At 57.6% G+C, this 16442-nt stretch overlaps 7 protein-coding genes across 7 annotated transcripts; 3 read left to right on the top strand and 4 right to left on the bottom strand.

Annotated features, from left to right (window-relative positions):
* Positions 1–234: 234 nt before the first annotated feature.
* On the bottom strand, positions 235–5636 carry B0H18DRAFT_1081185 (uncharacterized protein; the record flags this gene model as incomplete). Its single annotated transcript, XM_048031349.1, has 16 exons — positions 235–414; positions 467–636; positions 691–922; positions 1000–1476; positions 1532–2734; positions 2770–3167; positions 3263–3326; positions 3384–3569; positions 3620–3748; positions 3805–3939; positions 4269–4709; positions 4775–4933; positions 5008–5112; positions 5163–5305; positions 5356–5450; positions 5524–5636. 16 exons carry the CDS (start codon positions 5634–5636, stop codon positions 235–237), a joined length of 4230 nt encoding a protein of 1409 aa, XP_047901396.1.
* A 1610-nt stretch (positions 5637–7246) lies between these two features.
* Positions 7247–8306, bottom strand: B0H18DRAFT_1205782 (uncharacterized protein; the record flags this gene model as incomplete). The annotated part of the gene is made up of 5 exons (XM_048036149.1): positions 7247–7520; positions 7553–7730; positions 7785–7850; positions 7902–8060; positions 8146–8306. The coding sequence occupies 5 exons, from the start codon at positions 8304–8306 to the stop codon at positions 7317–7319; spliced, it is 768 nt and encodes a 255-aa protein (XP_047901395.1). The 3' UTR covers positions 7247–7316.
* Positions 8307–8566: 260 nt separating this feature from the next.
* On the top strand, positions 8567–10313 carry B0H18DRAFT_967816 (mitochondrial distribution and morphology protein 10). The gene is made up of 5 exons (XM_048043449.1): positions 8567–8769; positions 8820–9089; positions 9148–9591; positions 9640–10049; positions 10104–10313. The coding sequence occupies exons 1-5, from the start codon at positions 8673–8675 to the stop codon at positions 10233–10235; spliced, it is 1353 nt and encodes a 450-aa protein (XP_047901394.1). The 5' UTR covers positions 8567–8672; the 3' UTR covers positions 10236–10313.
* Positions 10314–12662, bottom strand: B0H18DRAFT_967815 (uncharacterized protein). The gene is made up of 2 exons (XM_048043448.1): positions 11452–12662; positions 10314–11266 (listed from the first exon to the last, which is right to left on the bottom strand). The coding sequence occupies exons 1-2, from the start codon at positions 12424–12426 to the stop codon at positions 10550–10552; spliced, it is 1692 nt and encodes a 563-aa protein (XP_047901393.1). The 5' UTR covers positions 12427–12662; the 3' UTR covers positions 10314–10549.
* A 73-nt stretch (positions 12663–12735) lies between these two features.
* Positions 12736–13376, top strand: B0H18DRAFT_967811 (like-Sm ribonucleoprotein). Its single transcript, XM_048043447.1, has 3 exons — positions 12736–12939; positions 12999–13145; positions 13215–13376. Exons 1-3 carry the CDS (start codon positions 12907–12909, stop codon positions 13266–13268), a joined length of 234 nt encoding a protein of 77 aa, XP_047901392.1. The 5' UTR covers positions 12736–12906; the 3' UTR covers positions 13269–13376.
* Positions 13377–13813: 437 nt separating this feature from the next.
* On the bottom strand, positions 13814–14125 carry B0H18DRAFT_1112711 (uncharacterized protein; the record flags this gene model as incomplete). The annotated part of the gene is made up of 3 exons (XM_048032856.1): positions 13814–13919; positions 13972–14042; positions 14096–14125. The coding sequence occupies 3 exons, from the start codon at positions 14123–14125 to the stop codon at positions 13814–13816; spliced, it is 207 nt and encodes a 68-aa protein (XP_047901391.1).
* Positions 14126–15359: 1234 nt separating this feature from the next.
* Positions 15360–16380, top strand: B0H18DRAFT_1112710 (anticodon-binding protein; the record flags this gene model as incomplete). Its single annotated transcript, XM_048032855.1, has 5 exons — positions 15360–15417; positions 15481–15723; positions 15782–16035; positions 16086–16158; positions 16211–16380. 5 exons carry the CDS (start codon positions 15360–15362, stop codon positions 16378–16380), a joined length of 798 nt encoding a protein of 265 aa, XP_047901390.1.
* Between the last annotated feature and the right edge of the window lie 62 nt (positions 16381–16442).

The raw sequence follows: 16442 nt of genomic DNA, 5'->3' as shown, positions 1-16442 counted from the left end.
AGGCAAAATGTATCACGTACGTGTACGAAGGCGATCGTAGCGGAAATTCGACCTTCTCTTCTGCCCTATAGGAAGTTGACGTCTCGCTTCTCGCTCGTGCATATATAATTTACGCCAGTCATTTCACCGTAGTGTGGAAAAGGCGAGAATGTATACAACATGGTCGGGATGCACTGTGCCTACTTGACTACTCGATACATCTTTGATATCTAAACTGCTCCTAATCCTAGGTCATTACTGTATACGCTTGTAAGAGTTGAAGTAAGTCAAGACCCCATCCTGCAGGGCCGCATCTACGCCGTTTGCATCCGCCCCAGCGGAGGTTGGTAGCTGTGCCAATTCCTCCTGGGCTCCGAACGTACCCACCAGCAAACCGAGGTCCTTCACTCCCTGCATCAGAGAGGAGACTCGCACCTGATGAATACATTCAGTGCCGGCTGATGCCTAGACCAAGAGCTCAACCCACCAAAAGTCCCGCATCCAATAGGACACCGAGTAAGTTGTTCGACTTCGCAAACTCGACGGCTGAGTCGAGGCTCGAAAATCGGTAGTCACGGACGTCATCGACACTGAGCGCGGTGGCGCTTGGCAGCCCGCGACTCTGCTCGCCGCATTGGGTGGCCAGGAAGACCGGGTCTAAGGGGGTCCGTCAGCGAAGTTGTTCTGGCGGGGAGAGCGAGGCGCACTGACAATTGGGCTGCTTCCAATTCAGCGCAGCGCAGGCGTCTGGCGAGAACGACGTAAACACGACAGGACGGCGCCCCGCGGCGCCGTCTGGCGCTGCGGTGGTGTCATAGACCGTGCGCAGGAGGGAGTCCGTAACATCATTCAGGTCGAGTTGGTGCCTCAGCGAAAGCCGCTCTCGGACGCGCTGGGGCGGATATGCCAATTCGAGGCAAATGCCGATAGCTGCTGGGACGACCTGCGCGCAAGGGGAAATTGAAAGGGTTCTAGCGATCAGCGTTACGCCCGGGCACCGACGATCGGAGGGTGACTAACCCTCAGCAGCTCTGCGAGCGGGATCATGCAGCCCGATATCAGCTTGGACCACTGCAGCGGCGAGAGGACCGGACTGTCCATTTGCATCAGGCACCTCCCCGAGCGCTGGGCCAACGCCCCGAACTGTTCCAGGGTAAGGTCAGCGACGCCCAGGTCGCAGCCCTCCTCTGGGAGCAGCCACTGCGCGAAAGCCACGGGGTGGAAGTCGCGTGTAACCTGGACGGTCACGTACACGTAACTGCCCGTTACGGACGAGTGCGTCAACGAGTGGCCGGACGCCACTGTTGTCGAGAGATTTGATGGCGATGTCTGCACGGACGTCATCGATCGCGTCGATGGCTGTGATCTCGACGGGACCAGTCTGGACGACGGCGTGGGCACGGGTGTCGCCAATGACTTCCAGTACGTTTCGACGGCACCCCCAATCTCCAACGTAACCCCTCTGAAGGGCGTAATGATGTTCACCTCGAATGCCACCTGCACAAACCGTTCAGCCTTATTGTCTAGATGCCAGCGGAGGAAGCGGGGTCACCTCTCCAATGACATGCAGGCGGGGATCCAATATGGGCAGCACGTACGGGTGCCCGTTCTGGATGCCCTGGAAGAAGTACGGCAGCGCCACCGCCCTGCCTATTGTTCTCGTGCCAAAGTTGGGATACAGCGAGAACTCGAGCGAGAGCGCGCTCGCCGCGGAGACCTGGAAGTTGAACACGATCTTCTGGTCCCGCACGGGCAGCGGCACGCTGTACGGCGCCGACGTGATCGCCGGCGTGGCCGTCATGACGAGCTTGAGCATCGGAGAAGAGTGCAGGTGCCGCTCGTCGTACTGTGAGTCCGCGAGCGGTCGGCGGAGCGCGACCCCCTGCGGGGCCTCCGTACCGAACCGCGACGTGGGGTGCCCGATCGTGACCTGTATGAGCGACGTCTTGTCGAGGTAGTTGTGCCCGTAGACGCGATAGGGCATCATCGGCGGGGGCAGGTAGAGCGATGGGATGATGTCAATGTCCGACTCCGTCCCCGTCGACCGCTGTGTATCGGTCAGAGGCGACTTCTGCGTGATCGGTGTCGGCCCCGGGGTAGCGTGCGCTGCAGTCTCGAGTAGCAGTGCGACGCATGGTCGGTGCCCGTACCACGCAGCGTAGTACAGCGCCGAGTTACCTGCCTCGTCGAAGCGGTCTATCCGGCTGCCTTCCTCCAGCAACACTCTGAGGCACGCGTCACGGCCAAACCTAGCTGCGTGGAAGAGCGGTGTCCACTCGTTGTACTTGTCTGGCAGATCCCATCCTTCGTGACTAGCCAGTATCCGCACGATCTCCGCGTGTCCCTCCTGTGCTGCGAGGTGTATAGGGTACTCGCCGTTAGTGTTCGGGACGCTTGGCGCTCCATGGCTAAGCAAAAGCTTCACAACGTCAATGTGGCCTGCTCTGGCGGCGAGCGACAGGGGAATCAAGTCGGCGCTGGGCGTGGCACTCCGCACGGAGACCATACCATCCTCCAGGAGGACCTGCACGCACCCGACGAAGCCTCTCAGCGTGGCGTATACGAGCGGTGTGCAGTTGTCTACATCGGTCACATCTGGTGATAGGCCGACCGCAATCAGCCTCCGGCATACCGCGTCGTGCCCGTACATCGCGGCGTAGTGCAGCGCCGAGCGACCATACACGTCCACCTTGCCCGCTTGCACGCCCTTCTCAAGGCAGATATTCACGAGTCTGAGCACACCGACGATCGCGACCTCGTGGAGGGTCGTCCGCCATTGATATCATCGACGAACATGAAGTCAAACGGGCCGGACGTCGACGCGAGGATGAGGTCCGCGAGGTCGGGCGGCGCGTCGATGACAGCCTTCCAGAGCACGCGCGTGACGTGCATGCGCGCGCCGCGTGCCTGCGAGAGCGAGTCGGAGTAGCGCACGAGCTCGCGGAGCGCGTCGCGGTCGCTGTCCGTGACGGCCTTCCGGAGGCTGCTCTCGAGGTCGAGGAACGGGCCGAGGGGCACGTTCCGGTCTGTGCGGTCGATGCCGAGTTCACGGCTGAGGATCTTCTCGTCGGCGAGCGAGCCTTCGTAGTTGAGACCTACGGACAGGTCTGTGATGTCGAGCAGGCAGGCGGCCACGGTGTCGGACATCTCGGAGATCAACTGCATCGTTCGAAGGTGAGCGAGTGTGGCTTGTGTGCGATGAGCCAGAACAAACGCTCACCTGTCGGTTGAAGACAGGCTGGACCTCGACTTGCCGGGCAAGTACAGCTCTTTGGTGGTCGACTTTGAGCGTTTATCCCATTTCTTGAGATCTTGCGGAAGCCGGTGGCGTTGATTTCCACAAATTGCTACATAGATGGCTCCCGTGTGTGCATCAGCTCGGCGACGAGGAGGATATCATCTACCTGCAGCTTTCCGAGGTCCCGCTCGAGGAGGCGGAACCCCTCTTCGACCGCACTCCATTCGACATTGTTGGTGATGTCGTCGGGCGAATCGGGCAGGACACGCATAGCGGCGGCGCGCCGCTTCGAGAGCAGCGTCTCGAGGCGCAGCTTGAGCTCTGCCTCTTTTTCGAGGTAGAATGCGTTGATCTTTGTGCCCGTCTGATGACATGCGCGCGACGTGCCGGAAAGTGTCCTACCTTTTCGAGCTCGCGCTCGAGTTTGAAAAAGAAGGCGGCTTTATGGGCTTGGAAATTCGGGCCTCTCTCATCGTCTTGGCCGAGCGTCGCGAGAATGAATGACTCTTCTGCTGCACCGGGGTTGACACGCTCGCTTCTACTGTGGCGGAGACGGTCGTGCGACCAAGCAGGTCCCCGGGACGGACGCTGTGGGCAATGCCCTCTGCGTCGGATGGCGGCCGGTCCGCCTGGAGAGAAGAGATGATCTTCTTGAGGGACTTGTAGTCGAGGTAGTAGGCCGACCAGCCGGGGACCTGCTCGACCTGGATCTGCTTGCCGAACTGGACATGGACGCGCAGAGCGGGATGAGCGGGCGGCGGACTGAGGTGACGGGTGCTTAGGGTGTACCTTCATGACCGGCGGCTACAGCGACGCGGTGGGGGGGCGGGGAGGGCTGGTGGGCGGGAGCTGGAGGGCTTGCATGGACCGCGAAGGCGGAGGGGCCCGTTGCGCGACTCAAGTAGTCGCACCGACCGCGAGCAGCACCGGCGGAGCGCCTGTGCGCGATTGGGCGCCCACGTGCGAACTTATCGTCTCGATCGCCTCACAAACGTGCGTAGATCCCGATCTCACTGCACACCCTTCTCTGCAGCACCGGATCCATTCAGACTAGGATCTTGCGCAGCTCCCACACCCGCGCAGGCAGCAGCGTCACAGGACACCGCCCGTGCTCATCTACATACTCGTACGCACATCGGTAGCAGAACACATAGCCAGACGGCAGCGCAGTCGCGTTCGCCAGCCCCTTGCCACACAGCGGGCAGCCCCCGTACGCCCTCTCGTCCACCGGCACCCCCTGCGGGTGCGGTCGGGCTAAACGTGGCGGCGCAACCGCGGGCCCGAGAGGCGAGCCCGACAAGGCACGCGCCGGCGATGATGGCGAGTACCACCATTCCAGGAACTTCACAAAGAAAATTGCTGTTGGCAATATCACGTTGAACGAGTCCAGCAAGAGCCGGGGCGACGAGACCAACAGCCGCCGCAAGCTCCGGAGCACACCTTGCGAGCGTGCCGGGTCCAACTTGGGCTTCATCGCCTGTTGCGCGGCTCTCTGAAACGAACATGAGCGACCGTCTGTGCACACAACCAGTCCACGTACCAGGTCGTCAATCCCACTCGCCGCAGATCCACTCCAATCCACGCTAGCCACGGCCGGTAGTATGGTGTCCGGTCGAACAGATACGCGATGTTGTGCACAAGAAGCCACACTTCGAAGGTGGAGTTTAGAAGCGGGAACACTGTCTTGTACATCCGCCGGAGACGACCCGCGACCGTCTGCGAACGTTCCCCTTCAGCCTTACGTACGCGCACCTCCGCTGCACACCAACGCACCTCCTCCGACAACGCACGCGCCTGCCGGTCGCCAGGCTCTCTTCGATCACCTCGGACTGTATCCCCCCGCCGAGGTCTTCGTAGTATTCCTGCGCCTTCGTGCGCAGGTACGGCAGGCCCACCTGACGGTCCTCCGTTACGGCTGTGTGAATGCGTTGGATATGAGACTCACCAGGAAGATGAGGGACCGCCAGATCTCCCGGTCCGGAGTCGCTCCTCGGGCAGTACGCCCGGCACTGCCCCTAGCTCGCTCCGTTTCGAACAGCGGGCGCCGCCGCCGTTTGAGTCCGTAGAAGTTCTCTGAGAAGGATGCACCTGCGCACATTTGGCCGGGGTCGCATTCAAGCAGAGCCGTTGGGACTCACCATGCTTCCGAAGATAATGCCTCTCCACGAAGAACATGAGCAGCGCATAGAACTCCTCGTGCCGGTTCACGATGCGGAGGATGTATCGGGGGTATCTTTGCGCGAATACCTGAGCACGGCGGTGGTATGCCATGAGAGCGGTATCGTCCATATATCATCCACACTTACGGAGAGGAATACTTGAGAGCAGGCTGCAGGAGGTCCCGCAGCTGCTCTTGCGCGACAAGCTCGAAGAGCGTGGGCTTCAGCGGGTCGTCACCGGCGTCGTTGAAGAACTCCATGACGCAGAGTTACGATCCTCGTCCTCAGCCTCTTGCGTCCTGGTTACAATCCAATAGGATGTGTCAGATAGTTAATGCTGGCCGCAGCTGATGGTCGTCCGGCGTGGCGAGAGTGTCCGGCGGCCCCGCATGAGCATCCCCCGATCGCGTTCCGCCACATGCGTCAATACGATCATGTGATTGCAAGCGGCATGCCGCCCCGACGCGCCTCAATCGCTTTGCTTCTACGCTTCCGCTTTGCTCATCGCTTTGACTTCACTGCGCAACCAATACCCTCCAGCGCGTTGAGTGGCATCAACCACTCAGGGTCCGAGTAGGTCTTTGCGAATGGTATAATAATGTCGCGTAGACCTGAGTGCGATCGTTCCAATCCTCCCAGTCGGTCCACGCCATGAGTGCCCCACCTCACCGTCCCCTTGCAGACTCTAGCCGCTATTCTACATGGTATTCCAGTGCCTCAGATGCGGGCCCCAGACTCGCGAGATCTTTGCGATGTGTGAGGCTATCCACAATGCTACTTCGGCTACGGTGGACCACGATGGTGTTTCTGCACCTCTTGACGGCCAAGCAGATGGCCTTCCTCGTCGCCCAGTCATGTCAGCTAGCTGCTGATCCCAGCTACGAGCCAGATCCAATCATTGTCCCTGACCAAAATGCTCTCAATGCAACCGAGAGACGATGGGGCCTCTCAGGTGAACGAGGGTTCTGTTAAGCGAGAGGATAGAGGAAAGTTATGCAGGAGGTAAGTCGTTCTTCTGCACTATAGTGTTGGCTCTGACTTCATTCCAGTGTACGAACGAACTCTGCCGCAGAATCCGATGGCACACAACAAAAGCATGCCTGTACAAGGATGCTGAGGAACTTGTTGTCGCATTTGGCGCGACAACTGAGCCCTGCAGCATATCCCACGTATTTCGCGCAAGAGGACGCCAGGCTCCGTGTCGCCAATCCAGCCATGTCTCCGCCCGACCATGACATCCTTTGTTCCAATGCATGCACGACAAAACAAGGCGCACCAAGGAAGGGTGACCGAGGATGTGTCGCCCAGAATTGTGAGGAATGCTGCATAGAGTCTCTTATCTAGCGATCCAGACGAAGACAGCCCGCGCATACTGCCATGCACATGCCACCCGGGCTTTGAGGGTGGAGAGCGCTCGGCAGACCGTTTCCCTTCGTCAGAGGGGCCGCATCAGTAGGTGAGTCATGCGCGACTCATTACTTTCGCATTGGTGTTGATCATTCATACAGTCTGCATTCTGCAGTGCCATCTGCGCCGCTCTCAGTGAGACCAACTTCAAGTTCAGTAACTCGCCCTCTACCGAGTCACCTGTCTCGACACGCATGGCGGCGCCTGTTCCCCAGCCTCTGTACAACCCTCTACTATGCCCTCGTCGTGCCAGACGAACTCAGCTCCGGATGCAGCATGCTCATCGACAGGTAAGAAAACCAACGCCTCGCGCAGCCTATCGGGCCACTGTGGCGTGCTGCTTGGCTTGAAGCACACAATCGAGCGCGGTAGCGATCTCCGGTGCCGCACTGAGGACTGTTGTAGAGAGCAGCATCTGGTCGGCCACTGTGAATGGTGTCGTTGAAGGATAGCAAGAATATTAGTGGGTTTACTATGTCGAAGACACTCGTCATCAATCCATACTACTATTGACCACGCAATGTCGACATGTACTACGCCCAAGTGAAATACCTCGCTCCTACGTGAGGCCCAGCAACCCGCGTAGCGACAAGCCATTCCATCGTGACGTCTGCCGCACTATCCTCGTCCTGCGTGTGGTGCAGCACCATCCGCATCCGTCCTCCGCCTGCCTGCGTCTCTGGCGCAGCCTCTGTCTCCCCGATCGCTAATGAGGGTAGAATGAATTGACTGTTTGTCTGCGGATTCGCTTGAACGGGTTGGTACGTACCTTCCACCCTCGCCGTCCATTCGAAGTACTTTTCGACGAAATACGCGACGGGCTCCCGTCGACCTGTGGATGGCCGGGATTCATTGGGGTCGTCGCCGGAGGGAGAGACTGGCCGGATGATTGAAGCTTCAGGTCATGCAGCCCAGAGTCGAAGACCGCCATTACGACTTCTGTTGTTCTATGCGAACGTCTATCATTACGCATACAGGTACGAAGTGGAATCGCGACTCACGCTTTCGCGGAGAGCGACCTGACCGCCGCCAGGGCATGCGTAATGAGGGACAGGTAAGAGGACACTCTGTCGGGCGGTCCAGATGGTAACTAGGCACAGACTAGGTGCAGAACGCACGTAGATTCGGACGTCGCGGGCTTCAGCAACGCAGACAGCTCGTGCAGAACGAGCAGAGTAGGTGCCTCCGGGAGCGTCGTCTTTGGATGGTAAAGCGTCCCACCATAGACGTGCAGCATGTTCAGGATAAGAACGAGATGTGCTGGTGTTGGTGGATAGCTGCACACCCAATGAGTTATGACAAACAAGGGTGGATCTTACTGGAAGCAGACAAGCTGAGGGACCATGCGCAATGTACACTGACTAGTTCTCAATCCGCGCCGACGCGCTACATGCCAGCCCGTCTCCTCCGTGCACCCTCAACCACTCATCGTCGAACTTCACAAGGTTGGCAAGGAACGAAGCGCGGGAGGGTGAGATGAAGATCGCTTTGCCTTTTGAGTCGCGCAAGTTGTGGGAAAGCATGAGATGGATAGGGGCAGAGGGATGGTAGGGACCTCGCACCAGGAGAGTACGGAACGGTGGAAGATCTGGGGCCGGCGAAGAAAAAATGTGGTCATCGGAGTTTGGGTGTAAGGCTAATGTGGCAAAACGGCGACGCGACGCGGGACGTGGGGTTGCCTCATGCAGCGAGGTCACGAGACCGCGTAGGAATTTGTCTACAGAAGCGCCCATCCTGGCCGGCTTGCCACGCGCTACTGACCGCCTTGCGCTATTACTTGCCCACTCTCACGGCAAAGTCGGCTGTTCGTCGCGGTCTCATGTACTGATTGCTCACTTCTCTCTGCGTTCTCCTGGACTGCACCCCTTTCACACTGGTTTACCTCTGCCATGCATCCCTTTGCGTCATACGTACTACGCAGCTACTACCGGGCTACTGGCTGGAACGAGGACAACTTGTATGCCAATCTCACTCGATCATCCAATGGTAAGCTCCATGGTCGTAACTGTGGGCGGCTCGATTCACTTCTTTGCTAGCCGTCCTCGACTTTACTGTGCCCAGGGGGTTGCATTTCTCGATCTCGAAGTCGCCGAGCCCACTGTTCAAGAACACCTATTCCATGAACGCACTGCCGTCGCTCAACGGTTCTGTTGGCTACATCTTCACTTCGTGCGAGCTGAACGTAAAGGGCTCGGGCGATGTGCGGTTCAAGGACATGGTAGACCGTTTCAAGGTGTACGACCTGCCTCGGAGACCAGAAGGGAAGGAGGAGGAATGGCTTGCAGGCGAGAGAGTCGACACTCGGGGTGAGTACGTACATCGTTGCTGAATGTGGAGACCACATCGCTCACCAGCTTCATGTAGACTACCTGTTCTACGGACGGGTCTACATCCCCACAGGCCGACTTGACGCTCTATACTCGACGAGAATAGCACCGACTGTGCAAGGTATGGTGGCTGCCATATCAGACCCCCGTGCCAGCTTGTTCGCCGAGTCCGTCCGGGGCGCACATATGCACCCGAGCAATGTCATGTTCAGCCTGCAGCACGACACCGGCAAGTGGTGTACCGAGTATACGTGGAGTGCGGAGGACGGCATGTGGGGCGTGCGGACGCTGCATAACTTCGGGAAGCTGGCGGGTTTGAGCGAACCGGTTGAGGAGGGCGAGAAGTCCACGGCTACACCGCCCCGAAATCGGTCTGGCATGAGGAGAGTAGACGAGGAAGAGGCCATGGAGGGAGGTCTGAAGGGCCGAATATCTGCCGGCGCAGAGTTTTACTTCAGTGCTAAGGAGAAGAGTGCTGGAGGTAAGCACCTTTCCACAGGATGTCAGGTTGTCACTCACTGGGCTCTAGTATCGACTGGCATTCGGTTCACGACGTTGCCTGATGCTACACCTCCATCCTTCCAGATTCCCCCAACAACGCCATCGTCTTCGCGCGGACCTCCCTCTCAGCCACCCACAACCATTACCGCCCTCTTTAACCCCATGCTCGGGCACATCTCCACGGCATACACTGCACGAGTCTCGCGTGACCTCTCCCTCAGCTCGCGGTACGACTTCAACGTGTACAGCTATGAGAGCGAGTGGTGCATGGGGGCGGAATGGTGGATGCGGCGCGGGAAGGGCATGTTTACTTCTGCTCTGGGCTCGAGTCCAGATGACTCGAAAGATGAGGTGGGCGCGCCCCATGCACCCCCGGCGTCGCAGGAGGGCTTGGGCGAGGTGCAAGGGGTGATGAAAGCCCGTGCGTCTACGACAACGGTGTGTGGACTGACCTTCCCTCCTCTGACCAGTACGCTGAGCGATCTCCCCTAGGATATTTCCCTGCTGTGGGAAGGACGTCTGCAAAACATGTTGGTCAGCTTCGGCATCGTCTCGAATTTGACTAGTAGGTCGAAGCCCATAAAAGCAATAGGCCTGGAGTTATCCTACTTCAGCTCCGGATGAGCTCTGGGCATTGCAACACTAGTACCGTCGTCTGCTCTTCAGAACTTGGGGACACTGTAGTATGATCAACGAAGGACTTTTGCATCATCATATCCAGCATCGTGTAGTATAGAAGTACATTAATCAATTTCCAGGGGGATTAAAAGGAACTGTACGAAGCAGACCCATTTGGGTGGGTATAGGGACCATGACCAACCACAACGATAATGTCCAACAGGGAACCCAGAAATAGGGCTTAGATACAAGCAAATCGTGGCAGATGAGCGGGAGATAGACTGTAGCACAAGCAATTGACACGTTAGATCCCGAACACTTCAGTCTTTCGCAGCAGCGGGAACCGGAACCGCGGTCTCGCGTCGAGACGCAGGCCCTCCCAGCGTCCTTGCAAGCCTCGAGAGCGCGTCACCTGTGATGACCGGGCGCGCGTGTACCGAGCGACTATGTGCGTGGCCAATGCCATTGCTGGTCGGCGGGGAAGACTGGGTGCGCGTGTGGTGCGTGCTGTCCGTGCGTGCGCGATCCAGGTCGGGATGTTGGAAGCTAGTAACGGAAGCACTGTAGGGCTGGCGGTGTCCCCGCGTCGGACCTCTAGAACGGAGGTGCGGCGGGGCATCCGGGATGGGATGGCTGGAGGTGTGACTTGGTGCGGACTGGGTGGTCTCCGCGGGGGCATGCATGGACGCTGCCAGACCAAGCTCTGGAGCATGGTCTTCGGAGAGGTTCCTTCTCTGGCGACGCCGTCGACTTGGGAGCATGTATAGACTCCGCGAGGCCGCTCTTTGGAGCGTGTATAGACTCTGCGAGACCGCCCTGGGGGCGTGTATCGACTCCGTAAGGCCACTCTTGGGGATGGAGGCATGTATCGAGTCCGCGAGACCATTCTCGGTCTTGTGCTCCATTGAACCTGTGCTAGACTTCCCTCGCTTATGCCCCGGTTCAGGGATTCGCGGATGTCGTTTCGTAGGCGCTGGCTCCAAAGTCGTGACCGGTTTCGGTGGTAGCGATGGGTGAAGGGGAAGCTTCGTGGGTGCCTTCGATGGTGACGGGTTCGAGGCAAGTTAGGGGGCAACGTTGTCAATTCGACGGTGGCGGCGCCGTCGCAGGCTTTGCGAAATGCTTCTGCGCGTCAGCCTTGCTTTCCTCATCCTTGTGCGCAAAACAGCCTTAGACGCCGCTGTTTTGGGATGCTAGCAGACGGCGCCTTCTTGCTATCCACCTCCGCGTTGTGTGACGCCACTTGAGACTCTTTGCTCTCATCTTTGACCTCTACCCGAGCTTTCGCAGGCGAAGCCGCCGCAGAATCCGGACCGGCTAGTGGCATCGTGAACGGTGAACCGATCTCAATGTTCGGTAGGGGCCTGAGCGCGTCCTCCAGGATGGGAGAAATGACGGAGGGCTTGACGTCCGCCTTGGCTTCCGTCTTACCCCAGTCGGGCAGCTCAGGAAGAGTGTCGTCGTCGTCACTCGCCCAGTCGAAGTGACTGTGGCTCCCCGGCGTATGTGGTCTGTCCATCGCCACGGACCTCATGCGGTCGACTAGAGCGTCGATGTCCGATTTGACATCGAAGGTGTGCACGTCCAAGGGAGTCATGAGATGTGGAGGCATATCCTTGCTCGTGGTTGCGCCTCTCTCTGGAGCGGATTGCACGGTGAGGACACTCGAGTCGGAAGAAAGAGATGACTTCGTGTTCAGAGCAGGCAGGACCTTCTGAGAGCGCCTTCGTCTAGAGGGGCGAGCTGTCGTAGGTGATGGATTGGGAGTGAGTGCAGACGTGTCAGGAGTGGGTCCAGGTTTGCGAGAGTTCTTGGTTTCGGATGCCTTCCTCGTGGGCTTTGACCTGCCTGACGCTTTGCTCGCAGCTGCGGCAATTGGACCAGCGGAAGCGGATATCGGTGGCTCGACGATCTTTGGAATATCCGGGGCCGGCTTGCCCTTTGGCTGATCCGTGTGCGCTTTTGGCGCATCGTCTGGACCTCTCGTAGTAGCATTGGAGGGTGCGCCTCCTCTGCCACTGCCGCCGCCCCTTCCGCCACGTCCACCTCTTCCACCTCGTCCACCCGACCTCCCTCTATTTCCACCGCCTGCGTTCCGCGGCGCACTACCAGCGTCAGAGTGCCTCCAGGGTTGTCGATCCGGACCAGACCATGACAGACTGTTGTTGTGTGTCGCTGGAGGAAGCGCAGAGGCCATTGACTACACTGTGTGTGTGACTGGGTCCAGAAGGTTCCACGGATCTTTGACATTTGCGTAAGAGACGAATGGAATGTTTGCAGTGACAGGGCTTGGAAACCTGGAACAGTTGACACTCACGGAGGTCTGGCGGTTATGGCTGTGGGATTGATATACTGATGAAACCTGGCAGTGTCGTATGAGAGAGTCGTGGAAGGATGTTTTCGTGGTCTGTTAGACTGAGACGTGAGAGGCTGAATGGCACAGAACGTAGCAAAGCGCAGGCTGGGGTCAGAGCGTTGGTATTCAGCGGAAGCAACCGTTGGCCCCGACCTCGGATGTCCTCACACGCGCCAAGCGCGCCCGAGCGGGTGTTTGTCCACGTGCGGCTGCCCAGCGCTCGTCCAACAATCCTTGCCCCGCGCGTCTCGGTTGCAACCTGCAGCAATCCGGCTCTGCCATACACCACGGTCTCCTCCCACCACACAATACGCTTCGATCATGTCCAAGGCATCGCAGCCGGAGCTCAAAAAGGTGTGCATCTTGGTACAATAAGGGCGTGTTCGCGATGCTAATTGCTCGGATCATCCCAGTTCATGGACAAGAAATTGTTCGTCCATCTTCAAGGCGGCCGCAAAGTCAGCGGGGTCTTGCGCGGCTACGACCTTTTTTTGAACCTCGTTCTTGATGACGCGACGGAAGAGACCACCCCAGCGCAAAAACATCCCATCGGAACCGTTGTAAGTATAGTTAGGCTCGCTCCCCTTCGACTCGGCCAGTCATGACTGATTTGGCGATTCCGTGTACAGGTCATCCGAGGAAACAGCGTAACATCGATGGAGACTTTGGAGGCAATACGGTAGCCAGGATGTTAAATCATTACCGTCGTATGCTTTGTGCTTGTACTTTGTGTTCTAACGCCGCATCTCGAGTTGTAATCGTTTAGGCCCTCTGTGGCGGTCGGACCCGTCCCAGCGTGAGGAAGAGATCCATAGCCAATGGTTGCGCATCACAGCACACCATTGTAGGCGTTGCAGTCTCAACGAAGACAGTGGTCTCAGGGAGACACGACACTTCATGTGCCTCTCGCGGTCCTGCTGGTTCTGCTGACGGTTACGTACAGGGCGGCATGACGCGAATGACCCTCAGCAGATTTTCCAGGCTTGACCATGCAAAGGTCATCGGATAATAAGGATATACACTCAACGACAACAGCAAGTATACAACCACTATGTTACAACAGTTCCATACATTCTCCCATGTTTCCTGTTCATGTTTGCAGGAGTCATGTCCAACTAGGCGGGCCCAATTCGCCATCGCAATACAGCACGACAAACCTCCAGTCGTCCGGGCGCGACAATGCTCCTCCACAAGGTGCGCCGTCCGGCGGGCATGGTGAGCGGTATGCTTAGTATGTTGCGTAGCCGCTGGCGAACGGGGCGTGCTGCTGACGAAACCGGGCCCGACCCATGAAGCCCTTCGGGATGTGAGAAGGGAGAGGACCCTTAATTTCGCTTTAGCAGCTATGTCAGGCCAGAGCATATGCGGGTGAGTGGGGAGACTGACCTCGGTTGTTGCCACCGCATGTAGACCCAACTCCACATAGCAGTCTGGATGCTGCCGAAGAGGATCAAGGTCTAAGGGATGTGGTGAGCGCATGAATCTATCCTTCGGTCAAGGAGCGACTTACGGGTGCACGAGAGCGGATGAGGCTCATCATCTTTGCAAGAGAGAAGAGTACGAGGATGTACTTGGTATGTGAATGAGGCTGAGTGCTCGATGTATGGTGAGCACACCAGAGCGATACATCCTCTTATATACTCTTAATTATCCCTCGGTGTTGCCTGACTTTGAGCAGGTCAGCGTCATCGTGTCTGTAGTTCCGAAGACTCTCGACGCGATGAAAGGATCTGGTTTGGGCTGGAAAGAAGGCCAGAAGCAGGGCGCAGTGTCATAAGGAGGCGCACTCGACGAATATGGTAGGATAGAACAGTCTGGCTGGAGGCCAGAGGCAATCCGACCTGATGCGCCCATGCCCCTCGGGTGATACAGGGAGACACTGACGGATGGCACTGAGGGACAAGACAGGCCGCCGTCTGGAACGCAGCCGCGGAGGCGCAGACAAGCCTAGAGCGAAGGGCCAAGTCGAGTCCCATCAGAGATCCAGATCGTACGAAAGGTTATCAGGGCGGCAGTCACTGTTAAACCAATATGTGGTGTTAGGCCGAGAGGGATGGCACGACGACTTAGAGAATAACTGCAGAGCAACGCCGAAAAGCTGTCAGCTGCTAGAAATCGTACACAGAACGCTACATGTGATAGTAAACTTCGTGAACACTGAATTTTCACAGCAGCACGGTGTACTACTTCTCCGTGTCGTTTCTGCATGGTGTTAATTTACTTCAAATCGTAGCGCAAGCCATTACACTCAGGCTTGGGGTGCATTTCAGCCATAACTCAGTAGCAGAGGTGTAGTTACGAGTATGTATCATGTTGGTGTGGCGTACTAGGGCGTACTAAGGCCGGGAGCAATAAGATGGGCGCTCTGTCAGACAACAGGTTGAACGATCGGTCTTACGTAAGTAACAGCTCAGGGCGCCTATCACGACAACACTGACCACGATCGGTCGAATTTTCTGCGCCTGGCAGAACACTTCAACTTGTAAGTTAGTCACCCACGTTCACCAGACCAACCGTTGTGGCGATCAAGAAGACCCGACAAGTGCAAACCACAGTAGCCGTTATTTGAGAACGCTCTATCACGATGGTCAGACTTCTCGAAATCCCTTTCTAACATGCGATAAGTATCTGACACACTACTAGATCCGTCGGCAAACCCGTGAGCGCCGCCAGTACATCTATGCAAAGTCTGTAGAGGCTCAAGAACGACAGACATACGAGCGGAAGCAGAAGGTCAAGGATGCGCTCGCGGCGGGCAAGGCTCTTCCGACAGAATGAGGAAGCATGCACAAAGTTTGGGGAAGGACCTAGCGTTCGATGAGGCTCAGGCTGGTGCGCATTGCGCCCTTTCGCCTTCATGCCAGCTCTGACCTTCGTGCGACTGCATATTGACAGACCCGACGACGCATATCGATAATGAGTACTCAATGGCTGGGATTCAAGACCCTAAAATCATCGTCACGACGTCTCGCGACCCGAGCTCGAAGTTGCAGCAGTTCGCAAAGGAGATGCGGCTCGTATTCCCGAACTCGCATCGAGTGAACCGAGGAAACTATGTTATGAAGGAGCTCGCGGAGGCGTGCAGAGCCAACGACGTTACGGACCTCGTCATTCTGCATGAGCATCGCGGTACCCCAGGTGCGTCGTAGTTCTTCCTCAGCATGGGCTCTACCTTGACGCCAGCATGGTCACTCAGATGCGATGATTGTCTCCCACCTTCCCCATGGGCCCACTGTATTCTTTACGCTACACAACGTCCAGCTCCGGCACGATATCAGCACCTACAAGGAGTCCACCGTCTCTGAGCAATACCCTCACCTCATCTTCGAAAACTTCAGCTCACAGCTGGGCGAGCGCATACGGGACGTCCTCAAGCATCTCTTTCCGGTACCGAAGGAAGACAGCAAGCGGGTGATGACGTTTTCAAATGATGACGATTATTTCCTTCCGGTGCGTAGCGCTCCGGACGTATCGAACGGTGCGTACTGACCGTCTGGCAGGCATCATGTCTTCGTCAAATCCCGCCACGCCAAGTGCAGCTCGCGGAGGTTGGCCCGCGGTTCGAGATGAAACGTGCGCCTCTCACTCTTCATCACCTCCGTTCCCTAACTTACCGTGTACTCAGCGTACGAGATCCGACAAGGCACGATCGAGCAGACGGAGGCAGAACGCGAATGGGTTCTCGCACATTACTCGAGAACAGCAAAAAAGCGGTCATTGCTGACTGGCCTTCACGCCGTTGACCAGGGCAGAGGATTCGGAGCAGCCCAAAAAGAAAGCGCGTCGATAGTTTGATGTATCTGCACATCATCTCCACTAGGTGTGATGTGCATCTTACTGGCTTACACCGCTCCCGA

Source organism: Fomitopsis serialis (assembly GCF_022376445.1).
Source record: "Fomitopsis serialis strain Sig1Antser10 chromosome Unknown B0H18scaffold_1, whole genome shotgun sequence".
Lineage (NCBI taxonomy): Eukaryota > Fungi > Basidiomycota > Agaricomycetes > Polyporales > Fomitopsidaceae > Fomitopsis > Fomitopsis serialis.
The sequence above is the reverse complement of the archived record's forward strand: the minus strand, read 5'-3'. Positions and strand labels throughout refer to the sequence as shown.

Bases quoted from the DNA above. Each gene is read 5' to 3' on its own strand.
- B0H18DRAFT_967816 (XM_048043449.1), top strand. From the start codon at position 8,673: ATGCATCCCTTTGCGTCATACGTACTACGCAGCTACTACCGGGCTACT. The intron at 8,770-8,819 runs GTAAGCTCCATG...CTTCTTTGCTAG, and splicing joins TCTCACTCGATCATCCAATG to CCGTCCTCGACTTTACTGTG. The intron at 10,050-10,103 runs GTGTGTGGACTG...GATCTCCCCTAG, and splicing joins CCCGTGCGTCTACGACAACG to GATATTTCCCTGCTGTGGGA.
- B0H18DRAFT_967815 (XM_048043448.1), bottom strand. From the start codon at position 12,426: ATGGCCTCTGCGCTTCCTCCAGCGACACACAACAACAGTCTGTCATGG. The intron at 11,267-11,451 runs GTGGATAGCAAG...TCACCATCGAAG, and splicing joins TGGCGTCACACAACGCGGAG to GCACCCACGAAGCTTCCCCT.
- B0H18DRAFT_967811 (XM_048043447.1), top strand. From the start codon at position 12,907: ATGTCCAAGGCATCGCAGCCGGAGCTCAAAAAG. The intron at 12,940-12,998 runs GTGTGCATCTTG...GGATCATCCCAG, and splicing joins CGCAGCCGGAGCTCAAAAAG to TTCATGGACAAGAAATTGTT. The intron at 13,146-13,214 runs GTAAGTATAGTT...TTCCGTGTACAG, and splicing joins AACATCCCATCGGAACCGTT to GTCATCCGAGGAAACAGCGT.